Here is a 27,988-nt window from a genome sequence, read left to right as displayed (position 1 = left end):
TCAAATTTGCTAAAATTTTTCCCAAATGATTTTAAAAATCTCTTACTATTATAATTATGCTCTTCATGTGTTCTCATTATGCTTGTATTATGATCATAGGTTGGTAACATTTCTTACAATTATCTTGGAACATTTTATTCAGTGAATAAAATACTCTATAATATTAGAATATTTCACTGCAAACTTACTGACTGCTCTATTAGTGCGTATTGTCATGGAATTGAGCTCCATATGTGAAAACTAATATTCACCTAATAATTTATGCTAGTATTATTTTGGCATACTGGTAGCACTCCAGCCTTATATTATTTTGGTATATTTGTCACAGGCCTAAAACATACTTTGACATTCTAACTCCAGCCTACTTGTACTTGTTAGCTACTGTATGAAAGTTCAGTGTGTAGTAAACTGTTTTTCAGTGTTGTGTTTGACATGTGGGATGCATAAAACTTCACGTAAAGTAACTGTTTTCTTGTTGTTCATGAAACAGTGTGTGTATTATGTTATATTTTAGTATACTTTTAACACTTGCTGCATGCTATAGTATATGGAAACTTGCGAGGAGCGAGAAAAATTTACAGGGCCACCAAGAGGAGGGAGGGAGAGGGGTAACTAGGGTAATTTGTCCTAGACCCCAGACAGTGATAAAAACAATGGTGACCGGGCCTGCAAAAAGAGGGCATGTGGGCACAAACTACACCCTGTCACTCTACAGGTCATATCTCAGTACTGGAAAAGTATATTTCCATTCTGTAACTTGTATCATGATGCCAATTAAATGTGTACTAAGAGCTAAACATTGCAGTGCCATAGCATAATGGTACAAAAAGTTATGAGTGATGAAACATTGAAAAAGTAGGCAAAAATCATATGCCCACATGCCCTATTTTTGCAGGCCCGGTCACAATGTATTTCACCCATACTGTAGTGCCAAATTTCCTATTCCCCTAGGTCATTATGACATTGTTTAAACCAGAGTTTGTGACAGATTGTTTTTAGTATGTATATGCATAACTATTATACTGTTTTGAGCATAGTTATACATTTGTGGTGAATTCACACTGCTTGAAGATTCTTAGTTTTCTAATTATTTTGTTAAGATGCTTTACTGTAGTTGTACCTGATAGTAAAATGTCAGTAGCTTTAAGTATATAATTATATATATGTTTAACTAAGTTTTTAACTCTCAGTAAAACATCAGTGAATGCGGGTTTACTGAAAAACTACTAAAATAACAATCAATCAACTGTTCCATATACTGGGGATATACCACTCTAGTAAACTAAAAAACTTCAAGCAGTGTCATGGAAGCACTTTGCACCATACAAGGTTTTTAAACTCCATGTTACTGCCTGTCCAATAATTATGGCCAAGTGTTAATTAGTAATGACATTTGAATACCTTATACTGTAAAGAATCCTATCTGATTCCCTCCATTTTAGCATTAGCTCTAGCCTTAAGTGTATGTATACATACTTGTAATAGACTTATCATGTGAAACTTTAACATAAAAGTCTATTACTGTAAAAAAAATTAATGAAGTGTGCATAGCAAATAAAAACAGTGTTAAGGGGTATACACTCTAGTGCCACAGGGCACATTTTTGTGTATAAAGCACTTCATTTTTTAGAGTGTATTACTTACAATATTGTTATTATTTCAGGTATTTATGTATTTTCAATTTGTGGAAGATACATTTACCAGAAACGTATTGTTAAGGACTTTTATCTGCAAACTAAACAGTTTCATACAATGTACAGAAATAACAGTAATTAAAATATACAACTGTGCACAGCCTATAATGTGTATAATGAAACAATACAAATGTGCGTGTATGGCCTAACAGTGTGCAGATATATTGCCCAATTTTAGTCCATTGCAAATTTCAGTCCAGGATAATTATTGTTTAATGTATTTTTTGAGGTTGTCAGGAGCATCAAGGATATTAGGTACCACATAATCCAGGATGTCACCCTCGATCAAGCCCTCTCCTTGATTCCCATAATTCTTAGCCTTCCAACACCACTTCCCAGTCATAACAGAGTCCCTAGTTACTGGTACAGGATCTCGACCATCTGAATGCACCAACATCTCTTTCTTAGAATCAATATTGATACCTTTTTTCATAAACTGACCTGCAACAGAGTTGAAGTTTATTTGGATACCAAAATTATAACATTCAAAATACACTTAACTATAGTGATGAACATCAAAAGAAGTAGGCAGTTTATAAGTGGCCAGGCTATTGCTATACACAAAAAGATGTTGAGTTGGAGCACGGAATTATGAAACAGTATAATAGCATATATACAGTAAGTTGTATTTGCTAAAAAGAGAACTATAGCTGCTAAATAATGAGAGTACAGTAGTCAGGCTTTCACCGTGAACTGCAATATTGGAAATATTACAAATTAATGCCATTTAGCTAGTACAAATATTTGACAAGGAAAAACTTAGACAAATTGGATGATCACATTTGACAAAATGCTTTAATATTGTATAAGAAAATACACGCTAAATTTTGAGCAGGAAATTTTTAACTAATTGCAATGCAAAAATTGCAACCGGATTTGACAAAACCAGGCTTCCACACGCATCCAGATGTGTAACTTTGAAGGACCATAACTCAATGTAGGAGTATGCTATCACTTTTAAATTTTGATCTGTTATTACAAAATGCAGTGTAAGAATTGTGTGAAATTTATAAAATATAAAAATAAAAAAATTGTATGTTAATAACATACTGCTTAGTCAAGATACAAGTGGTTAACATCAATTAGACTATAGCACGCATAGTATGCTTTGAAGTTTGGTCGTTAATGAGGTATTCAAAATCAAATAGATACCAGCGGGTAGGTATCTAGATACTCGTGACAAAAATTTTTGTCACGCGTGTCACATGTTTTGCTGGATTACAGTCACAACAGCCATCAGAAATCATTGCTAGAGTGTTAAGAAAACATCACTGGATGATAGAGATGATTGTATTCATTTAGGAAGCCTGCCAGTGAGTTGTTTTAACACTAATTCGATCAGAAAACCACAATTATTGGCAGTGAACAGAGCTGCATGAGCCATACTCTAAATTGGTTATTGCCCAAATCCATGGTATCTTCGCTATTTTAGAGACCTTCGGAATGGCACATAATCACCTCCGGTCTCTAAAATTTCACCCTCGGTGATTATTGTGCCATTCCTCAGGTCTCTAAAATAGCGAAGATAGCTACCTGGACTTGTGCAATAACCTACACAGAATTGGATACGCGGAAGCCTGGTTTTGTCAAATCCAGTCACAATTCATCATCAAATTTGTCAAAATTTTCACCCGTTGTACTTTGACTACAGCATTGTACACGGCATCACTCATGCAATCAGTTTTAAATTTGAAATTTAAATTTGGAATTTAAATCAGCAATAATTCACAGACTATTAGTAACAGATCTAAGTAATTTAAGAAGGTAATGGCTCTGATTTTTAAGAAGTAAAGGACCAAAACTTTCATGTACCCAAACCCTGTGTTGCATAAGTACATGTAATAGTTGTAACATGAGCATGAGGGCTTTGCCTGATACTATATATATGTCCCAAGGGCTGCAGACCAGAAGCCTATTCTGAGGGCAAACATATCAGGCAAAAGCCTGAATGCCCCATGTTACGGCTAGCTATATAACACTTCCAATCTGTAGCAATACACAGGGCGATCAATCTTCCAAGCCAATATGAATGCAACCACTGGATATGCACCACTACATTTATGCTTACTGTACACAGTTTAACATTGGGAAAGTTTTAATTGACATAAAAGATTACAATGACATTGACTGACTATAACGTATTAGGTAGCTACTATCATACCCATTAGTCCATGTGAGTCATGAAGTTCATCATAATTCATACTCCAGTCCACGTTGAGATGATTCTTGTAGAAGGTGACATCAAATTTAGCTTGTGGTTTAGTGTACATCACACGTGTAGTAGGATTACCATTCTCCTTCTTTGTTGTTTGGGTAAACTTGGCTGTGCCATTTTCATTGAAAATAATTTCTTTAACCATTGCAGCCTTTAAGTTTCCATCATCAACTACTACTATCTCCTGATCAACAGAGTCAAAGACTACAGCATCAGATTTATCATCATTTTGTGGGAGAATTGCTAATTTTCCGATCCAAGTTGCTTCACTAGTATCTCCTTCTGTGTCGACAAACAAGGCATTGATGACATAGTTGTTATTACAGATCAAGTTGAATGCCAACCCAGAGTATCCTTGTATGGAGTAACAGAGAACTTCTTTAGATAACAGTGGTACACTAAAATGTGGATCACCCTCTGTCAAAATTCATAGTGAAACTGAAACAGTTAAGCTATGAAAAGTTTATTTGTTCCACTCACCAATTAAGCCACATGCTGGAAGACAGTCAGATTCATCACTAAAAGATCTTCCTCCTTTCTCACAACAATCAGACGCACTAGTAGCTTGGATAGTAATACTATCATCATTACAAACTCCACTAAGATGGCATCCTTTATCTGTGAATAAGAAAATAGTCTTGTATCAAAGAATATTATTACAATTGCACTATAGTAATCTTTAGTCCTACTATATATCAGAGTTGACCAAATTAAGCTGTAAACTTACTACAATTGGCTCCTGAAAATCCATTATGGCAATCACAAGTAAAAGAACCAACTCCATCAGTGCAACTACCACCATTTTGACAAGGATTAGGATCACAATCATTAATATTTGTTTCACAGGCTGAGCCAACAAAACCAGTTGGACAGTTGCACATTGTACAGTCATCATTTGGTATACCTCCATTCTGACATGTTAAATCACATTCTGCAAAATAAATTTATTACTCTTAATCCAGAGTCACAAACTAAATGTAAAGCATTCGGGTAACACACATAGATACGTATACAGATAACCTGAACACTTTCACATCTTTATTCCTTACCCTTGACTTTACAAATGCAAACTATTGAACATGAAAAAGTCAGCAAGGATGCAAGTACATAACAGTTCACATTTGCTGTTTAAATGCACAAATTTTTGCTTTGCTAGAGAAAGCCACCAATAATTTTTCGCGCACCATTAGATTGGACATGATATTTCCTTAAACTCGCAAAGAAAATCATTGCTATGGCATTGGAAAGGTCTAGGCTTGCAGACCTGAATACAGCTTTCTTCATCTAGTTGGTTGAGTGGCACGTATTGTAAGATTGAAGCTGGTCAACTCTTTCTGTACTTTATATCAAGGCAACTCTCAATATTATGCATATGTTTAGCTTATTATCAATTGTACATGTAGTCCTATTGGCTGTGAATTACAAATCTCCAAAGTCACCTCTGTTGTGTAATCTTTGATATTCAATTCAATATTTAGCTACTAGTAACATTCAGCTACAAGTGAAGCTCATGCACAACAAGTAACCACCTTTAATCAATCCATTATATAATTTGTGTAAATAAAGACATAATTGATGTGGCTACAGAGAAACAAGCATGTGTATCACAAAATAAAAATTAACTTTATTATCTATCAGTGTCAGATCAGTGAGGGAAATAATGTCCTAATTACTCTCCAAGTAACATGTCCCAGTACTCTTTAGTTCATTAATACTTTCTACAGTGGCAGAGAAAGTAGTTGAGGAGAAAAGGATGTCCAGAATATAGAATCTTTGTTAGGGGACCTAGTGGCCACAGCCCCCAGAAGCTTTAGCCATTTTAGCTTTCATGACGTATCAAAGTTGAAAGTTCACACACAATCATTGTAGAGGTGCAGTTTGTATAGCAATTTAACTAAACCACCAACTCATTTAGCGATAAGTATTTAAAACAAGCTATTTGCAAGCTATTTTGGAAATGTCTATATATCTGTGTAAGGTTAAAAACTATACAATATTTATAAAGGACATCTTATATGGTTGGAAACACTTGGTGCAGGGGTAAGAGGTACAAAAATTAGTTGAGGAGTGAGTGTTCAATTCCTGTAAAAAAGCAAATACTATTATGAAATTAAGAACACATTTTTATGAAAGCTCTGGATGCTCAATTAGGTTATTTGATTAGAGTACATCAATCTTTTCTTACAGTTTTCAGTCATACTCTAAGAAAACAAAATTGGTAATCTCATTAATGCTATGTTTCAGAACTAAATATTTAATGAGTCGAATGCACTCATAAGGTGATTTTCCAAAATTTGGTCACATATATTTACAATTGAAATGCAGAATGTATTTATGCAAGCCATTAAAGGGAGAATTATACATTGAAATATCCACAACTCTTTAGAACCCAGTTATATTACAGTAGTCAAAGAACATCTTTAATTGTTGATTTTGGTGGCTGTTGTCATCCTACTCCTTATATGTAACTCTGACCTACAATAGGGTGTCACTTTGGTCTTTTAGTTAAAATACAACACACAAGAAGAACATCAGCCATTCTCAATTACCTTCACAAATGATTCCTGCATCTTCGTAATGTTCGCAGTTATGTCCACCAAATCCATGATGGACACAATCAACTAGTTGAGACTCTGATCCTGTGCAAAGTAAATTATCCAACCAGATCTGTCCTGTTCCTTCTCCAAAGTAGGCATCTCCGACAACATCAACAAATCCCAATCCCAGTTGACGACAAGCAACTATTCCATCTTTTGTATCCCAAGAATCATCACACACAGTACCCCATATGTTATTGTGACACACTTCCACACGACCCTCATAACTTCCAGCACTATCCACAAGACGAATATCACCCTCAATGCAAGCTGTAAGGAAACAATGTGTTAATACAATACAGATGTGTAACGATACCCTATATAACAGGATGCACATGGTCAGTGTTTATTATATATATTTGACGAAGTAAAGTCTAATAGAATCTAATTGATATTAGCACAATAAAACTGCAGTTTCAAAGGTTCCATGGTAGTAATCTTTGTGCAATGGCAGAAGAGTTGCTTGGCAGCAGCAATATTTAGGGTTTGAGTGAGTATCGCTGAGTAATCGGTGTGTGTGTATGTGTGTGTGTGTGTGTGTGTGTGTGTGTGTGTGTATGTGTGTGTGTGTGTGTGTGTGTGTGTGTGTGTGTGTGTGTGATATGATTTACTGTGAGTTATTTGCATGCACCAATGATGTCACAATCCAATCTTCACCATAAACCATTTTAACACCTCAGCTCACAAAGATACGACAAGGTTTCAACTTGATACATGTTAGAGACAAGCAACCTTTATGACCATCCTGGAATGATGAATTGACAAGACCAGAAATCACTTTTCAAACTCGCCACTGTAATGCTATATACATCACCAAGAATTGATGGCTCTTAAAGCCAACAGTATGGTAGTGTAGCTACACTTCAGTCATGTTAGTTTGGTTTTACCTTGATGAGTGATTTTAATTCATTTTGTAAAATATGGCAATTGACTTAATTATTGATTTTATATACAGCAGCTTTACACAATAGCCATTATTATGGTATATACTTACTTTGTGCAAGACTTCTTGAACAGAAACAACTGAAGATACATGCAGTAAAGATGAAAACGCTATTGCTGTCCATTTTTGTTTACACACTACTGTCAATACTTTTGACCAATGAAAAAATCTTCTCTGCTTAGCTTTTTGCTAGAAAGGATTAGATAGACTGTTCAGTAGAAATGTCAAATTGCTTTTATAGTACACTGCAGAAACCAAATGAGTCAAACTGTGTGACTATTATGTGCCGCAAGTGAAGTTATGCGGTTCCAAAGTAAATGTATTTTTATGTGAAATATTGTCTGGCTTTATAAAAGTGTTTCAGAGACTTTATGTTTGCATGCATGTCTGATGCTGTAATACTACTTATAGAACTTTGTTTGGGCGAGATCAAAGGAAAATGTGTACTTTAAATTTCATAAAGTACACTCTCAGCCGACCAACAGTGCTTCATGACCACAAAGAGTGCTTTATTGCACCACAAAGAGTGCTTTATTGAACGAATAAAGTACTCTTTGTGGGCAATAAAGCACAGTTGCCCACGTGCCTTAGTGCAGGCTAATAGCCTGCCGGGCTCACGCCAGTACGACTAATCACCCACTCCGGTGAAGGCTGATAGCCTCGCAGTGCTGAGTGATCGCCAATACGACTTCTACCACTGGATTGCTTTTACAGACATACCTAAATGTTTCGATGATGGGTGGGAGAAGGTAACGTTGCTGTTACGTTTGTTAACGTAAACGGACAAGTCCTGGAGATATCATGGAAATATTTCGCCATGTGACTCACAATACAATCGATTGTGGGTTGCAAGAAAAACCTGCTAAAATATGCGATGAACGTCTTCCATGCCAAACTATGGTGAACTACGCATAAGTTACTTTGTTAAACTAGTTTGTGTGTACTCAGGCTGCTAATAGTTTGTGCAACGCATGTTAATTACGAGTCCTAGTGTATGGTGAAGCTACGTACAGAACTAGATGAAAATAAGCACTCAGCTGTGCGTCTCGTGCTTTATTTTTTATATAGTACTCGCGGCTATGCTTTAACATATACATAGGCATAGCTATAATCTTTTATAGCTAACAAAAATCCAAGTTTATACACTGATGAGATTTGGTTATTACTAATGAAGATTTGCTTTAAACCAAAGTCGGTACATTGGATGTGTGTGTGTAAGACCCCTTTTTGAAAATAGTTTAATGTAGTATAATTATGCCTTCAATATCAAGCTACTAACTTAAAATTGTTGATGCTGTGTTATTATCTTCTGACTTACATATAGTAATATCAAAATCAATTGATCAACCAATTAATAAATCCAACAAACTAATCAATCAATTCAATATTACATACACACTAGGTTATCTTGAGAAAAGCAGAGTTTGAGATGATTGACAAGACATTGTACCATATTATGGAACCAGACAGAATTAATTTTTATGATGTCACATACAAACAAGATGAATCTTAAAATGCATATACGTATATACATATAGGTGATTCTTCTGTGTAAATTCTGTATGTGTATTCTTTGAAATCCAACACACAATTTCAGGATAACTACAGCCTGCCAAGAAACAAGGTGAAACAAAGGCTCCATCAAAGTGCAGCCTCTCAAGTAAAGTACATAATGTTCGATGGTATCAAGTTAAAGTACCGTATCATGTTACTAATAGCTTGTAATTGTAATTGTGATTCAATGATTCCTCATAAAGCTTAATTTCATGACGTAAATTGTTGTAGACGAAGCCATAAAGGACTGCTTAATTTCATGATGTCAATTGTTGTAGATGAAGCCATGAAGGACTACTTAATTTCATGATGTAAATTGTTGTAGATGAAGCCATGAAGGACTCTTAGCTGCACATATTTCCATGATCACTTAGCAAGCCATTAACTCTTAGCTATATGGCTGTATCTCACCAAATAACACTACAGCTTATGAATTAAACTTAAGTTCAATCTACTAGGGATCATCGCTTTCAGCCTTTATGCAAGTGCACAAAGAGTATGCTAGGGGATTAAATATATTATATGCTTTAAACATGTTGAACTTTTAAATATTAATCCTGTGGTTGACATAAAAGGAGATAAAGGTTGCTTTATATGAGTTAGGTGGTATAGACTGAACAAGCAGTATTATTTAAGTGTATATACCTACAGTGTATTTATGGTATGCATGAATGATGCCTCCATAAAATGTGTCAAAATTATCTACAAAAGTATTCATAAAAATATATGCATACACCCCCCTAGCTGCTAATACTCTGAGAAGGCCTCTATCACTAATCCTATAGCCATTAGGATTGACATGATTGGTAATATACACAATTGCAGTTGCGTGCCACAAAATAAACATATTCTAAAACAGATTGTTTGTGCCATTTCATTTTTAGGAAAGCAAGGCTTACCATTCCGTGGAGATAAAGGAGATGTAACTCCTTCCAGAAATCCTGGCAGTTTTTTGGCTTTATACTCAAAGACAATGTAGAAGCCGATGAAATCCTCCATAATCATTTGTACCACCCAAAAGCAAAGAAATGTCACCTACATATCCCCTATATCACAAAATGCTATTATAGATGTTACAATTCGGGTAAGCTAATTATTATCAGAGCAGTAAAAAAAAAGGCTCATTTTTTTTGTGCTGGCTGATGAGGTTTCCTCTCACAATAGTGAACATCTTCTGACTTGCCTTAATTTGTAGATGAAAGTATTTGGTAAGCTTAAAAGGCAGCAGATATTGCAGATGCAACAATGAATGAGGATTTACATGGAAAGAAGTACGATGGAGTATGGCTGGAGAAAGGTCAACTGTTCAAAAATGAATATTATTGGATACAAAAGAATTGTAATTTTTTTTCAAGAAACTCAGAAATACAGTACAGTAACAATTGTAAACATTAAATTTGGTATTAAAAATGGAATTAAATTTTACATGTGAAATTGCCTATGCCAACCAATTCTTTTTGACAAGTAGCTCTCAAAATGTTATTCATCAATCTTACGATTATGGTATTTGGTTTTTAATTTTAATACTTTAAGCCTATTAAGTATAGTAACTATAGGACTATAACCTATTTCAATGTTGCAGTCTTAGTTCTGTCATTCCATGCATGATCTGTTCAATGGCTGACACATGTGGGTAGAAAACCACATCCATGCATCACAAATCATAGAATATAGTTTATTTATTATCAACTAGTGAAAACCTTGCAACTACACTCAGATCTAAAATTAAACCCCACAAATGAAGTCCTGAGTTGCCCAATGTAACGAGTCAAAGTGTTGCATACGTTTGAGCTACTGTAGCGGGAATCAAAGTAATAAGCAAACTGCTTTCCCGTGGTATTGCTTGGTAATATGACAGTTAGATTCCGAGTGGTGCCTTTGAATGTCCACGTTACAGTACATGGTGTATGAACAATACATAATTATACATTTTATTAAAAATAGTAACTGTACATTACATATGGATTTATATTAAAAGATTTAAATCTACCAGGTAGAAAGTTCATGTACAGTACTTCTACAGGAATCTGTTAATCAAAGCACCTGAAATCAAGGACACCTGCTAATCTGGACACTTGGCAATGGTCCCAATTTGAAAGTATCCCTTAGTGAATTGGAAAATCAGGACACCTCTATATTCAGGACACCTTGATAATCAGAACACTTTTGGTCGGTCCCAAGGTGTTCTATATACAAGTTTCACTGTACAGTATAATTATGCAATGGGGCTAATGGCATAAAAACCTGTAGAGGCTGTCGTGAGCATTGTGAAAAATCCTTCTCCTGTCATCAATACTAGTTGAGTGCATCATTCAACTAGATTACATATGCTTGTTATACCATTTCTGTTTATTCAGACTTATATATCCTGCAGTAAAATACATTATTAAGTTTTAAAGCAATATCTGTGTTTGTTATAGACTATCTACCATTCCTGTTTAATCATGCAGACTTTCCCTGCAGTTAAATACAGTTGCACTGCTTGAAGGTTCTTACTTTACTGTGTTACTATGCTGCTTTACTGTAGTTGGACCCAGTTATACCGATAGTAAAATATCAGTAACATTTAGTATATGGAACATATTGTTCTAAGTTTAAACTCTCAGTAAAACATTAGTGAATGCAGGTTTACTGAAAAGCTACTAAAAGAGTAAACTATTAACTGTTCCCTATACTGGGGATATACGATTCTAGTAAACTAAGAACTTTAAGCAGTGTTGCTATAAACATTAAGCAGTGATACATATGTATGTAGTTGCCATGCACTTTACAGACAAAAGAATGCAACATTGCAGGCTTCTTTTAATAAAACAGGTTGTAGAATACAACCTGTTTGACTTTCAAACAGGTTGACTTAGTATATGGAACATATTGAATACATTATTAAGTTTTAAAGCAATATCCGTGTTTGTTATAGCCTACCTACCATTCCTGTTTAATCATGCAGACTTTCCATGCAGTTAAATGCAGTTGCACTGCTTGAAGGTTCTTACTTTACTATGTTACTATGCTGCTTTACTGTACATAGGAGGCAGAAGTGTTCTAGAGTTGGGGGTGCCCAAAATTTATGTTGGTAGTAGTAAGTGTGCGAAGCATGCTAATTCTAGGGGGATCTGGGGGCATGCACCCCCCCCCCCCCCAGGAAAATTTTGAAAATTAGGTATCAGGAGATTCAATTTGGGGGCATTTTTGGTGACTGCTCTATTGGGGTGACTGCTCTATTAGAGTATCTCGATCGTGATTGACAAGTTTTTGGAAACCTTGCGGGAGTTCACGTGACGACTATTGTGCAATGCAGCTTTAAGTTGTCCAGTAATATAGTTGGGGGTGCTCCAGCACCCCCTATTCCGCTGCTATACTGTAGTTGAACCCAGTTATACCAATAGTAAAATATCAGTAACATTTAGAATACGGAACATATTGTTCTACTAAGTTTAAACTCTCAGTAACACATCAGTGAATGCGGGTTTACTGAAAAGAGTAAACTATTAATTGTTCCTTATAACTGTTCCTTATACTGGGGATATACGATTCTAGTAAACTAAGAACTATAATCAGTGTTGCTACACACAGTGATACATACATATGTAGTTGCAATGCACTTTACAGACAAAAGAATGCAACATTGCAGGCTTCTTTTAAACAGCATGTAGGACCAGGCGTCTTACATACTATCAGCACTTGTGCTGTTGTAAAGCCTTACTGAAAACAAACAAGTTAATACACCATAAGGGATCATCACTCTTTAATCTATGTAATACAGAACTGCTTTTGCTTTGATCAATAAAAAATCATGTAGCTATAGTTGAAGTGTATACATTTATATATACAAGGTACCTTTAGGCACAGTAAGCAATATTATATAGTAGTTAACTACTGGAAATAAATGCTGTCTGTCATAGCTACACAACTATTTGAGAAGAAACCTTAAAGATTAAGGAGGATAATTTTACACTGAATTAATGTAATCATATTATGTGATCATTTACGGAAATTAAATTAGTTACAGGATGTAATCATTGACAACATTTTCTATAGTGAAATATGTAGCTACAATGGCTGAATATATGACATTTATATAAGACAATGGCTGAATATAAGACAACGGCTGAATATACATGTTCGTATTATAACTCTTTAAATCTATGTAATATAGAACTGCCTTTTTGCTTTGATCAATAAAAAATCATGTAGCTATAGTTGAAGTATATACATTTATATACCACACCTGTGGTTGAGATCAAAAGCGCCGCGCTGTGGTATATAACTGATATAACACGGAAAATTGTGGTATATAACTGATATAACACGGAAAACTGTGGTATATAACAGATATACCACGCTTTGTGGCTACGCTCACCATAATTATTATGGTGTAACTTCACACACTCCATGAAATCCTTATCTATATATAAACGGTAAACAAGTCTCTAATAACTCAATGACTACATCCCGTAACTAATTTAATTTCTGTAAATGTGACTGAATTTGACAAAACAAGGCTTCGACGCACAAAGCTTTGTTAGGAGATATGGCGATTTTAAGGAATCATTGTGTAATAGCTTCCCAGTGCCTACAGCTGTGCAAACAAAATTTGCTCCAATTGTTCATCTGTTCACTAGCTATCACTGAGTGGGTGTATACATTTCTGATACCCAAAATTTGCCCTGTTTTGAGCAGCTTTTTTCGAGCGGGTAATAATATCACAGGCGGTACTAATAGGGTGGGAGGGTGGGGGTGGACGGTGGTCTTAATATACGGGTATAAAATGAAGTAAGAAGACGATTGGAATCCAGAGGCCAAGTTTGGGCTCTCCATGGCCCTCCATGGCACTCAGATTACTCCAAATTGACTGAGAACACTATTGGTGAGCTCTCTGTGAAGTCCCAGCTCACTACACACCATTATCACAGAGCCATGGCCATTTAATGGTGCCAATCTCACACTCGTGGCTTTGACAGGGTCGGAAGAAAGCTGCTACAGAAAACAGACTTGTCAGTGCTGAAGGAAGTACAGTGTGAAATATGATAGTGTATTAGACCAGCAATCCATTTCTGGTAAAATCGTAAGTTTGATTTTGTGTGTGTGGAAGCCTTGTTATGTGAAATCCGGTCACAAATGATCTTATGATATTATTACATTAATTTAGTGTAAAATTATCCTACCTTAATCTTTAAGGTTTCTTCTCAAATAGTTGTGTAGCTATATGACAGACAGCATTCATTGCTGGTAGTTAACTACTATAATATTGCTTATTGTGCCTAACATAATATATTTTATAGTTATAACAAGGGTTATGACTAAAATATATGTACGATTCACGAGAGAGCGCAGCGCTTGAGTGAGAGTGTGTATATTTAGTCATATCCCGAGTAATTGTGTTACAACTGTTATATTCTACACCCCAGTAGATGAAAACAATTATAGATAGTAAGTTATAGTGAAACAGCACCTCCTGGAGATGGAAATCAATAGAAATTCTTGATGGATCAGACATTTTACACTTTAAACAGTGCCACGCCCACATAGTCATGATTAGTGAGTTATTCACGAAGGAGACAAGAGTTCATTGAAACATGTTCCAGTTCCTGAGGTGAATAATTGCTGGTTGACAACATTTTCCATAGTGAAATATGTAGCTACAATGACTGAATATACAACATGATTCAGGCGTGCAAACATGTTTACATCATTAAAACATGCTTGTTCCAGTGCAAAACCATTGGGAGTGAACACATGTTCACCTCTTTGATATCACTGTGTTTGGCTGGAGCTCACATGAATCAACTATATTAATAAAATTTAGTGGATACCACAGAATTGAATTCTTTTCTGACTGCTTTCCCATGGTATTGCTTGGTAATATGACAGTTATACTCTGAGTGGTGCCTTTGAATGCCCACATTAAAGTACATGGCGCATGAACAATACATAATTATACATTTTATTAAAAGTAGCAACTATACAGTACACAATTTATAGATTTATATTAAGAGGTGTAAATCTACCAGGTAGAAAGTTCATGTACAGTACTTCCACAGGAACCTGTTAATCAGAACACTTGAAATCAAGGACACCTGCATATAATCTGGACACTTAGTAATGGTCCCAATTTGAAAGTATCCCTTAGTGAACTGGAAAATCAGGACACCTCAATATTAAGGACACTTGATAATCAGGACACTTTTGGTCGGTCCAAAGGTGTCCAACATACAAGTTTCACTGTAAAGTATAATTATGCAATGGGGCCAATGGCATAAAAACCTGTAGAGGCTGAGCATTGTGAAAAATCCTTCTCCTGTCATCAATACTAGTTGAGTGCATCATTTAACAACTAGATCACATATGTTTGTTACACCATTTCTGTTTATTCAGACTTATATATCCTGCAGTAAAATACATTGTTAAGTTTTGCAGCAATATATGTGTTTGTTACAGCCTACCTACCATTCCTGTTTAATCATCCAGACTTTCCCTGCAGTTAAATGCAGTTGCACTGCTTGAAGGTTCTTACTTTACTATGTTACTATGCTGCTTCACTGTAGTTGAACCCAGTTATACCAATAGTAAAATAGCAGTAACATTTAGTATATGGAACATATTGTTCTACTAAGTTTAAACTCTCAGTAAAACATCAGTGAATGCAGGTTTACTGAAAAGCTACTAAAATAGTAAACTATTAACTGTTCCTTATACTGGGGACATACGATTCTAGTAAACTAAGAACTTTAAGCAGTGTTGCTACACAACATTAAGCAGTGATACATACGTATGTAGTTGCCATGCACTTTACAGACAAAAGAATGCAACATTGCAGGCTTCTTTTAAACAGGCTGTATATAGGACCAGGCGTCTTACATACTGTCAGTACTTGTGCTGTTGCAAATCCTTAGTGAAAGCAAACAAGTTAATGCACCATAAGGGATCCTTTTTGTATCACTCTTTAATCTATGTAATACAGAACTGCTTTTGCTTTGATCAATAAAAAATCATGTAGCTAGTTGAAGTATATACATTTATATATAATGTTAGTCATAGTAAGCAATACTATATAGTAGTTAACTACTGGCAATGGATGCTGTCTGTCATAGCTACACAATCAACTATTTGAGAAGAAACCTTGACGATTAAGGAGGATAATTTTACACTAAATTAATATAATCATATCATACGATCATTTACAGAAATTAAATTAGTTACAGGATGTAATCACTGACAACATTTTCCATAGTAAAATATGTAGCTACAATGGCTGATTATACGACATTTATATACGACAATGGCTGAATATAAGAGAATGGCTGTACATATGATAATGGCTGAAATTACATGTATCACTCTTTAATCTATGTAATACAGAACTGCTTTTGCTTTGATTAATAAAAAATCATGTAGCTATAGTTGAAGTATATACATCAGGCCTTAATTTAATTTTTAAGGTGCCGAGGACAAATGTCCTTACATATTCACAAATGTACAGACATAGAGTCAAATTGTACAGACATGAGCTAGAGGAGCACTTTATATGCACTGCTGGAATTGGAATAGGGAATTTCCATTGAATGTTTTGAGGTTAAATACAACCACATAGCTGCAAAGTATCACCAGGCTGTGGTCACTACAGCTGCTGGTGATAGCAGTACAAAAAGGGGAGGTGGCATTGGTAAATCCTTGGGTTGGGAAAATGTAGCATCTCCTAGCAACCAAGTGACAGTTATTGTTAGCACTACAAACAAACATATACACATCAGCTTTTATGGTACCACTATTGGTTTTGCAAGGACATGTGTGTCCGCCCAAAACTAATTATGTGCAGACATTGTGCTATTTGTGTGGATTTTGTCCGTTGACCGCACGTTAATTTAAGGCCTGATACATTTATGTATATTAGGCACAGTAAGCAATATTATATAGTAGTTAACTACTGGCAATGAATGCTGGTTGTCATAGCTACACAGTCAACTATATGAGAAGAAACCTTGAAGATTAAGGATGGATAATTTTACACTAAATTAATGTAATCATATGATATGATCATTAAATTAGTTACGGGATGTAATCATTGACAACATTTTCCATAGTGAAACATGTAGCTACAATGGCTGAACACTTGATTCAGGCACGCAAATATGTTTACATCATGAAAACATGCTTGTTCCAGTGCAAAACCATTGGGAGTGAACACATGTTCACCTCTTTGATATCACTGTGTTTGGCGGGAGTTCACATGAATCACTATAGCAATAAAATTTAGTGGATACAGCAGAAATGATTTTTTTCTGAAATACAGTAACAGTAATAATTTAGACTATTTTCACTGTGTTGCCACATGCAGATTAAGTAACTATTCTCAGTTTTCAAGAATTGTACAATGTGAGTGTCTATTAAAGCTTGTAGTCACCAGGAATTCAGCTGGCAATGGGTTATACAGTATATAATTCTCAGCCGTTGATACATATCTTTGGCATCTGCGAAAGACAGTACATTTCATACAAGTACGTTGGCTATAGCCATTCAGTGCTAGTAACAATAATTTCAATCATTATATTCATTCCTACAGTAGAACTTTTAAAGCTGCACAATATAAAGGCTTCACCTTATAAGTACACAAGTGGGTGTAGCTACTGTGATATTCTTGGTAAGGAATTGGTACCTTAATAATTATACAGTATGACTTCCATGTTGCAGTATTTAAATACAGTGATACATAACAGTTAAATGGCTCACTGCAATAGGATACAGGATTATATGCTCTAAGGAATTCAGTGAATTATATGTAGCAGGAATCTTGCATGCACTATGTATGGATGCAATTTCTGAATCAGTATATATGGTATTAACTTTACTGTAACTTGACACCAATGCTATACAATTTAGCCAGTCACAATGACGTTAAATATTACATTCAGATATACTATAGTAGACATTTAATCCCTATACGTCATTTTATAGCAATGGCTTAGGTAGGGATTGAATATTTGCTAGTACTTATATTTCTAGGTGCCCTCCCTGTTTTTCACAACTTGTATACCTAATCGAACATATTTTTCCTTTTACACGTCCACTTACTTTTTGTAATCTAATTATGACTGCATGGTGAACCCAAGTATAGTTACTGCAATAAAATGGATGAAAAATGGCGTGAAAACTTAGTCTAAGTTGTGCCCTAATTACAATTACTAGGCTATAATACTTCTGAATCATTTCCAGTTGCATATTCAGAAGGTTAGAAGAGAATAAATACAGAAATAAAGCAGTTACTTGCTATAGCCATGATAATCAGCACATGCAAGCACATGCTATATTGCTAGTGCAAATTGACATTTTGTGCTGTTTGCAAAATGAAATTGTAGAGACAAAAGTAAGTCCATGATGTATGCATTGTATATAGCGTGACATCTAACTGTTATAGGCAGTGCAAAATTCTGGTCTGAAAGCATTAGGCAATTAGTTTGGTCATGCAGTCAGCAATAATCTTCATGCACTGGACATAGTTTTTAGACTACATAGCAACTTATCGAAAGTGTTTCACTGAAGGCATTTATGGGCTTGAAAATGCCTTATCAATAATTAAAGTTATTTCTACTCTGGCTTCCAGTCAATATATTTGTGAGAAAGTACAAATCTTCATGATTCCACACAGTACTATTCCAAACATTCTACAGTGCATATATAATTAGAGGTGTACCGATATGGTTATTGGCATGTACCGATGTCCGATATTGATGCCATCAAAAGAAGTCGATAACCAATAGTCAATCTGATATTTGCATTGTAGTTAAAAGTGTATTTTTACCTACCCTACAACAACATGTATATACTTGTATTCATTGCTATACTCTGCCTGTGGTGGTATACAGCTTGCATTTCTGTTGTGCAATGCAGATAATTAGGCACTCACAAGCATTTTTATGCAACTACCATGAATCACATGTATTATATGGCATCTCATATCATAGTGCTTGTTTCAGAGTGAACCACAGCACTAAACAGCCACATGAACAACATAGAAAACCAATGCATAATCCATTATGTACAAGCTATTGCTACAGTATAAATATCGGTAGCGATATCGATCCTCCTGCTGTTCTGTACCAATACCATGTTGGTAAAATTACCATATCGATGGCCGATGTTGTAGCTGATCCAGTTATCGGTACACCTCTAAATATCATGTGCTACATTCTGATGAGGTCATTACCTGTCATAGTTCTAGAGGTGTAGCAACCAATTTTAAAGTGTGGGGCTGAGAAGGGTGGTAACTAGTTATTAATCATGCAGTACAATAGTTATAGTAGGGACCACAAAGCAGTAGGTGTGGCCGACAAAATAACATTACCCAAAAAGCAGCCTCAATTTTCCCAGACAACAATGAGGCAGTATTTGTTAGGCAAAACTAAGCCCAAACAAGCTTTCAGATCGACCCAAAATGCTTTCAACAAGTTGCTACAGAATTTTAATTATAATTTAGTTAATGGAATTTTCTACTGACCGACTGCCTGACTGACTGACTGATGTATTCAGACAAGCGTAACTCAATAACGGCTAAGGCTACAGGCTTGATTTTTTCACTGTTCGACATTGCTTTGTCCCGAGAGGTGCCTCTTAGCATACCGCAGTATGTACAATTCATTCTTCATGGACTTACCAGTGTCCTCTTTTGTCTCCCATTCATCTTTACTGACAGCGAAAGATGTCAATTTGGCGGTAGCATGTGATGGCTTCCCTTCGAAATGTAAACCGTCCGTATTTTTCATAGTGGCTATTTGGATTTTTCGAACAGTTCTTGATTCGTACTGCTGTGTAACGGGTTGAACATAGCTGACTGTAATGGATACTTCATTTTTCAGATGATAATTGATAATTAATGATTGGGGTACGTGGTACAATTTCATTCTTTTGGTATGCGTGAATTGCTGAGATGCTTTATGAACAGTTGTTGATTTGAAATACTGTGTAATGGGTCAGAGCCGGAACCCACTGTCCGGCCAATCACTTTTCAGCTACATGATTTTAGTGAAAAGGTCGAAATACTCTAATGGAGCAGTCATCGTGATACTCTAATAAAGTCAGTATAGAATATAACATAGTTTAAGCCATTACATCTGTGTTAACTGTCTTAAAATTACCTAGTGAGTCATCTACATGGCACACTGCATTGATCATGCATGTCATACATTAGCATGCAGTAAAACTAAGGCCTTCGTTAAAACCCTAAACGGACCGGACCAGACTTTTATTGTTGAGGAGCGCGTATCCAACTAAAATAAATTTAGGTGCGCTTGCAAGGGATACAGGATGTGGGCTCTGTTCTTCATTTGCACTCAGGGCACGATTCTCCACTGATCGCTAGAGTGGCTGATGGTGATTTCAAAGCAAATATAGCCGTATACTGGTATATATACACGTTTACAAAACGGAAATGTAGTGTATTACACAGACTCAATACTCTCACCGTAGCTAACAATGGTGGCGAGATTCAAGCTAGCTAAGACTGGTCACAGATAATATACCTGGACTGATCTTCATACCGTACGCAATGAAATTTATACTTAAGAGAATTTGACGAATCGGTTTGATCTTGTTTGATTAGTCAAATTTTTTTACGTCCACATTTCCTTGCGTACGGTATGTATACAGATCAGTCCAGTTATCTATATTATCTATGACCAGTCTTAGCTAGCTTGTATCTCGCCGCCATTGTTAGCTACGGTGAGAGTATCGAGTCCTTGTAATACACTACATTTCCGTTTCGCAAACTTTTATATATACCAGTATACGACTATATTTGCTTCGAAATCACCATCAGCCACTCTGGCGATCAGTGGAGAATCGTGCCCTGAGTGCAAATGAAGAACAGAGTCCACGTCCTGTATCCCTTGCAAGCACACCTAAATTTATTTTAGTTGGATAAGCACTCCTCAACAATAAAATTCTGGTCCGATCCGGTCCGTTCCGGGTTTTAACAAAAGCTGTAAAACTAAACACATCATGAAAATAAAATTAGCTACTAGCTATAATAGTCAGATATGAAACTCAATTACAATTGATGTTTACAAAGAGATTTTGCAAGTGAAATAGGGCTGAGCGATAGTAAAATTTTCACTGTCCGAACGATATCAAGATACTGTTCACGATAGACGATAGTAAAACGATAGTGATAATTCACCTATTTCCTATTAGTTGCCTTCAAAGAGAGTTGGAAGGAGGGATGTACCCATGCATGTATTTTGCATAAGATATTAAACAGCCTTTTAGGCTGATTCTTGTTCCAAAAAGTTATTATTTTAAAGTATTTAGCAGATATTTCTCCGTATTTTACTTGTTAATTACTGTCCGATAGTAAATTTTCAAGCGATATAGGCGATATCGATAGTGATACTATCCCGATATTCCGATATGCACATACTATCCCCCAGCCCTAATGTGAAATAGCCTCCAGATGCCATTTCAGAGCATCTATTGTTAAAAGTTTCCTTGGGGGAGCATGCCCCCTGACCCTTCTAGCTTAGCATGCTGTATGTGCTTATATAGCACATGCAGTTAAGTAATGCACCAAATAGATAATCTCTGATATACAGATCATATTAGAACAATACAAACTGAGTAGTGTGCATGACTATGACCTTCATTGTAGTCCATGTCTGGCCGGACCACTCAAAATCTCTGGGCCTCGGCCCTGCTATGAGTTGAACATAGCTGACAATAAAGCATAATGGATAGTTCACTTTTCAGATTATAAGGGGCTGGCGCTATTTCAGATGCGGTATGCATGGGTTCACCAGTCACAATAAAATTATTTACAAGAAAATTACTTTTTATCGATGTGCTATGGTCCCTACTCTAGTTGAAAATTCCTATTTTTTTTGTGTACTTGTAATAATATAATTTGCACAATGTGCTATGCTCTAACTAGAGTAGTCTAAGAGCATGCCCTGATGTACAGTTAATCAGCTTGCTGAAATTGTTTGACTAAAGTTTTGAATCTGAATGTTTATTTGTTTACATACATGACTGCTTTATTAAAGCAGCTGACTACTCTATTAGAGTAACTAAATTTTGAAAACTGGGAGGGGGCTAAATCCTACTAAAACCAAGGTATTCTAGCTAAACCAAGTTGAATCCTAGCTATGTATAAATTCCTGCTTCCACCTGCAAGCTTTATCTAATGGAATTGCCATAAATTTTCATTATCAAACAGTACAACGTAGTACTGTTTAAGTAGGGATCCCAAAAAGCGAAGCACGCAGCCTAAAATGCTGCCTTTAAAATTATCATAGGCACATGTTACATAATGAAAATCACCTTTATAGAATAACATTAGTTGGCTCAAGGTTTGAATAGTATAACCACCCATCCGCATCATTTTAAAACATTTGAAGCAGAACTTAGCTTGATATCTTTTTGTGAAAAATAAACCAACTACATCATGCAAGAACAAAATTTTAAATTTTCATATATGTGACTGTCTCAGTGAAAACCCATCCGGTTCACACAAGCATGCATTTTGAGAAAAACATAATTTAAAAAAATGGTAAAAATTATGCTTGTGACAAAGAAAATTTTATGCAAGTTTTAATCGAGCCATTACTCAGGAAAGGAAGTCTTACATTGATTAAACCTATACACCATCGTATTCGCCTACTCATGGGGAGATCGAAAATCTTTGTTTTGTTGCTGTAGCCCCGATGATTTGCATGTCATGTACGCTTGCTCACAATTAAACAAAATTGTTGCCGTTTTTGTCAGTAAAACTACCTTCATATACCTATGCACAAGTGACTTCAGGGATAAAACTATACTTTGGTTGATCTGCCAATCCATGGTGAACATTGTAAGCCAAATCTCAACTTTTTAGATTAATCCAATTGGAAGTAATGGCTGCAAATGTAAGCACATGTACATTATTTTATAGAATAGTCACTAGGGACACGTCAATTTTGCTGGCAACATGTTTGGCATAATGAGTGGGTAAAAGCAATGAGCAAAATGCTGGCGTAATAGGTGCAATTTTTTTGAAATGGACATAAAAATTGCACAAAAGATTGAGATACTCTAATGGAACAGTCAGAAGAGATAAAATATCAACAATGCATAGCTAATTGTTATGGGAAGAATAAGTGGCAATCGAGATACCCTAATAGAACAGTCACACATGTTAAGTAATGTTAGCTAGCTTCTTGCTATGCATGTTAAGAGCAAGCCTAGATCGAGATACTCTAATAGAACAGTCAATTAATATTTAAGGTGAAATTGTAGCTTTGCACTTGGAAATGGTTAATTGACAAAGATTTATGCTAAGCAAAATTTATAATTCTTGAGCAAAATATGGAGCATACAGTAATAGGTGAAAAATAAAAGAATTGCTGGAAAAAAAATAGGTGGAAATAAAAGCAAAATAGACTCATCCCAAATAGTCACTGTACAAATCGATTTCTTTACTCTCCCTATTTTCTAGCGGTGTAATTCCAAAACTACTCACCATGGTTGACTGAAATTTTGGTGAACCATTCTTTGGACAATGCAGATAATGCTGAGCAAATAAAAAGAAATTCGGAAGTTGTGCGGACTTTCACTGAGATGGTCACATATATTTCAGTTATCCAGGGGAGTGCAAAGGAAGCAAGACCATCCACCTCTTCTTCTCCTATTTCTTTCCCCAACCATCACGCTGTAGCTAATAGCTATGGCAATTGAAGTTACACCAGGCTCTTTTTCTGCCGACCATCACTGAGGCAGGTAGCTAGGGCGTAACATTGATAGATACAGTCTTTTCAACCTTAGACAGTGTCATTCTAACAGCACTTTGCAGGTTGAGGTCTTGTAGCTACAGGAGAAGAGTTAGGGGGTCGGCTAGACTCATGGGTACTAATGTATAACTGGAGCTCTGGTAAAGGCATAAAGTTATCAAAAATACATAACACAGTGTACAACACGATAAAGTAAAGTCTGCCCGCAGCTTTTAGCTACTGACCTTCAATTTACTCAAGTCAGTGCATCATCAGGAACCATAGCATCATCCATGCCGGCTTCATAAATCTGGAATCCATTCGCAGGAAGATGTCTAGGTTGTAGTACATGATGAACCTAGTCCCACGCGAGACTAAGATGAATCCTCTCAGCTCTGTAAAATATACGCGCAGTGGCGCTTAATGAAGAAAAAAGGAGTTTCCTTGCAGTTGGCATAGGTTAGCGTATTCCATCTGGCACACCTTCAAAGTCTTTGTAACTACGGAGAAAAGTCACGATGGTAGCTATATGTTTCAGATCAAAAGCTAAATGCCGCTGGGCGTAGATGATGAGAGCGTGTGATTTCTTTATTGTGACCACGAAGGTATGTATGGGCACTTTTTACTGTCTGTGTTGTGTGTAGATGTTTGCTAGAGTGGTTTGTTGACAGTGATCAATTAACTTTTTACACGATTCTATTCAATGCCTTTCATATAAAATGATTTGTCTAATTTCGGGCTGGGTCTTGCGTTAGATCAAAAGTAGATAGAGTAATATTTACATTTTAACTGAACAACCATTGACAACTAGTTCTTGCTACCTACAGAGCTCCATTCAGTTAACAATTTTTTGACAGCACCTGTATCAGCTTCCAAGGTGTGCACGCTCCTCAAGACTTTTCACTCCAGCCTGGTGTGGTTGACACCAGCAAAATACACATGGCATCTACAAAGCCTTTTGATCTGGTACTTATGCACGGCTTACCTCTTTAAGGTGTGGTTGGTTGTTTTACTGTAACTTTTCTGTACACTCGGTTTTGTAAGGTCAAGCATATCTAAGCTTATATGGCAGTGAAAAATATTTAGGCTTTAATTAATTAATGCAGAGCTATGTTGCATACCGATTATCCAACTATAGACAGTAAACTTTTTAGGGCGTATCCTCTTTCTAAGTAATAGAAAATGGTACATGTGGAGTATTCTAAGATATATGACACATTTAAATCATTTAGTCTATCATTCTAAGTGGTAGTGAAGTTTTACTAAGAATATTTTCAGTGAGTTTTATTGCCCCTTCAGCCAGAGTGTAAAATCTTAGTGTAGGAGAATCTTTGTTCCTTTTACTTACATGATAGATAATACTGTTAATTAAAGCTCAGAATTTGTGCAAAATATCAGCCTCATTGACTGGAACGGCTCTCCGGTTAAGCAAATCAATAACTGGACGGAAAGATATCAACTTTCTCTGTAGCCAAATATCTCAAACTTGGGTATGTAACATCAGTATAAGGGACTGTATGCCAACAATAATTAACTTTGTTTCAGGTGTAGATTGAATTATGCCACAGTCAACATGTTTTGTTTACGACGATTTCCAGACCTGGACATTTTTACCTTGCTGGGGGGGAAGGCTTTGGGGGTTACTATTCAGTGGACTGGACTACTGGACTGGACTACTGGACTGACATATTTTTGATTTTTGCATATTCTATGGTTGGATTTATGGAGTCTTGCCAGTAAGTACCCTTAGGGCACCTGCAGCCCACTTCTAAACGCTGAAGACGAACAATGGAATATGCGAAAACTGTCTCTTATCTTGATAATTTCGCTACTGTTCATTATGCCACTATACAACACTTATTTCTTACCCTGGTGTGTAGTAATGCTGCAGGCAGTGCAGGGAATTGATTGTGACAGCAATAGTTAATCAGCAATCAACTAGCCAGTAGACGGTATCCTTCGAGTTATATCCTTAGAGCAAGCTTGAGGAGCAAGCAAGTTAGTCTCGCTGCCAGATTTCTGTGGGCTTATCAATTAAAGATTATAAGTAGCCATACTGAAAAATTTCTAATTGGTAAGCCCCTGCACTGAACTAGAGGCAAGTCTAGAGGTCTGGCCATGCTGGCGAGACTAGCTTGCTCCTCAAGCTTGCTCCTCAAGCTTGCTCCTCAAGCTTGCTCTAAGGATACCTTGAAAGATATTGTCTACTGGCTAGTTGATTGCTGGTTAACTATTGCTGTCACATTCAATTAGCTACTACACACCAGGGTAAGGAATAAGTGTTGTATAGTGGCATAATAAACAGCAGCGAAAATATTAAGAGACAGTTTTCGCGTATTCCACTGTTCGTCTTCAGCATTTAGAAGTGGGCTGCAGGTGCCCTAAGGGTGCTTACTAGCAAGACTCCATAATTCCAACCATAGAATGTGCAAAAACCAAAAATATGTCAGTCCAGTAGTCCAGTCCAGTGTTCCAGTCCAGTAGTCCAGTCCACTGAATAGTAACCCCCGAAGGCTTTGGCTAATTGATGATTCCAAAATCTCCAAAGCTACTGAGTCATGATGGATGTAAGTGTTTCTATCAACATTAGTATTTCTATTTAACGCCATGCAGTCATCACTATAACAGTGATTGTGCTGATTATCTGATATCCGTACCTTCCATGGTTGTGTACCACCTGACTTATAGTGTTAATTCATGGTGTTGGTTTAGCTGTGCAACAGGTTTGTGTTGTAGTTTGTTCTAATCAGTCCAATACTCCTGATAAGAATTCTTAAGTACCAGGACAAAATATGTGACCGGATTTGCAAAAAGGGGTCTTCCACACACATCCAATTCTATAAACGTGGAGGACCATAACTTAGCAAGCAAGAAACACATTAACCTGAAATTTTCTCCATCCACTAAGCTATGTTGGTGCTCACTACTGACTACATTTTAAGTCAAAAGCCTTTTCCAATCTGAAGTTATGAGTTGTTAAAGTTGGTAAATTGGATGTGTGTAGAAGACCCCTTTTTGTAAATCCGGTCACATATCCTGACAAAAACACATTTGTCCAGACATACTTGGATACAGGTGGCTCATAACACTGTCTATAGAGGGACAGTCTTGAGTGTAACATACTCTGGTAGTAGGCAGTCCCTCTACTGTACTGAGAGTAGTCATTCTTTTGTGTTCTAAGGTACTATTAAAGTGCACACTCTTTATGAAGTTTCTGAGGAGTCTGCATTAGTACATTTGTGGTCACTCCATTGGGTGGCTTGAATGTTTATCTCCTAGCAACCAAGTTGACAGCTGCTATTGGTAAAATAAACACACACCCTGGACTTTTGGGCTCCTTTGATCAGAGGTTATGTCCTATGTCCTATTATGGTTGATGTCTGGCACTGAATGAAACATGCATATTATACATGCACATTTACCAATTGTGAATTACAAACTTTTTTTTTGGGGGGGGGGGGGGGGGGCTGCACAGTACTATTATGAATTCATGTAGGCTTTGTGGTCTTTTAGTGGTACATTTGTTAATAATATAATTGTTTACTGAGGTATGGAGATGTTTGTGGCTATGGCATGTTGTTCTTGTATGCCTGTAGATGATATTCTTTGTCTTTTGTCAACCTTAACCAAATCCCACAATCAATTGTAACATGTGGCATTATAATTACCAGGTATGACCCTGATTTATGTAATCATTCAGAAGCACTAATTCACAATAATAGTTAATACCCTTAATTTTTGACAAGTTTCTTACAACATGTAAGGAAACTTGAAGATAATTTTTTGACGATAGAAATAATTTCCAAACAGGGAATCTTAATCTTAATAATTCATCATCTTGATAATCTAACAGTACAGTATAGTGCTGTTTTAGTAGGGAATCGAAAGTCACTGAAACTCGAATTTTCATCTGCTAGGCTACCTACCTGACTACAGTCACAAAGCTGGAGGTGAATCAAAGCAGCACACGGCCATTATTTTATGCCACAATAACAAACTGACTAGTGGTGTGTGCCCTCTGCACCTTGTCTTTCCTTTTATCTTGTCTTCGTCCTTCATGCAATTATGCCAATGAAACCACATTGAGGCAATAATTTACCCTGTCAATACTTTCCTTGAACAACATATTTAGAAGCCACAAACTTATTTAATCACTTACTTTTGGTAGATATGTATGAACCGGAACTTCATGATAGGTCAAAGACCACACCTATTAACATGATCTTGATTGATTAATAATGATCGAGCAATGGTAC

The 27,988-nt window shown here is 36.2% G+C and overlaps 1 protein-coding gene and 1 long non-coding RNA gene across 2 annotated transcripts in view; one reads left to right on the top strand and one right to left on the bottom strand.

The window, feature by feature from the left end:
• Nucleotides 1–1,724: 1,724 nt before the first annotated feature.
• Nucleotides 1,725–7,640, bottom strand: LOC136247200 (uncharacterized). Its single transcript, XM_066038838.1, has 6 exons — nt 7,501–7,640; nt 6,459–6,776; nt 4,637–4,840; nt 4,390–4,527; nt 3,856–4,326; nt 1,725–2,135 (listed from the first exon to the last, which is right to left on the bottom strand). Exons 1-6 carry the CDS (start codon nt 7,571–7,573, stop codon nt 1,900–1,902), a joined length of 1,440 nt encoding a protein of 479 aa, XP_065894910.1. The 5' UTR covers nt 7,574–7,640; the 3' UTR covers nt 1,725–1,899.
• An 18,603-nt stretch (nt 7,641–26,243) lies between these two features.
• The window catches only part of LOC136247208 (uncharacterized), a 49,070-nt gene continuing 47,325 nt past the window's right edge, over nt 26,244–27,988 (top strand). Inside the window, exon 1 of the long non-coding RNA XR_010697192.1 lies at nt 26,244–26,299. This is a non-coding gene — a long non-coding RNA (uncharacterized lncRNA). The remainder of the gene's footprint in view (nt 26,300–27,988) is intronic.

The sequence above is a fragment of the Dysidea avara genome, chromosome 2 (assembly GCF_963678975.1).
Source record: "Dysidea avara chromosome 2, odDysAvar1.4, whole genome shotgun sequence".
NCBI lineage: Eukaryota > Metazoa > Porifera > Demospongiae > Dictyoceratida > Dysideidae > Dysidea > Dysidea avara.
The sequence above is the reverse complement of the archived record's forward strand: the minus strand, read 5'-3'. Positions and strand labels throughout refer to the sequence as shown.

What these genes read in the sequence shown, in the direction of transcription:
- LOC136247200 (XM_066038838.1), bottom strand. Translation starts at nt 7,573, where the DNA reads ATGGACAGCAATAGCGTTTTCATCTTTACTGCATGTATCTTCAGTTGT. An exon ending in TGCAGGAATCATTTGTGAAG is followed by an intron (nt 4,841 to 6,458) that starts GTAATTGAGAAT and finishes TTTATTTTGCAG; the next exon opens with AATGTGATTTAACATGTCAG. An exon ending in TGACTCACATGGACTAATGG is followed by an intron (nt 2,136 to 3,855) that starts GTATGATAGTAG and finishes ACTCTGTTGCAG; the next exon opens with GTCAGTTTATGAAAAAAGGT.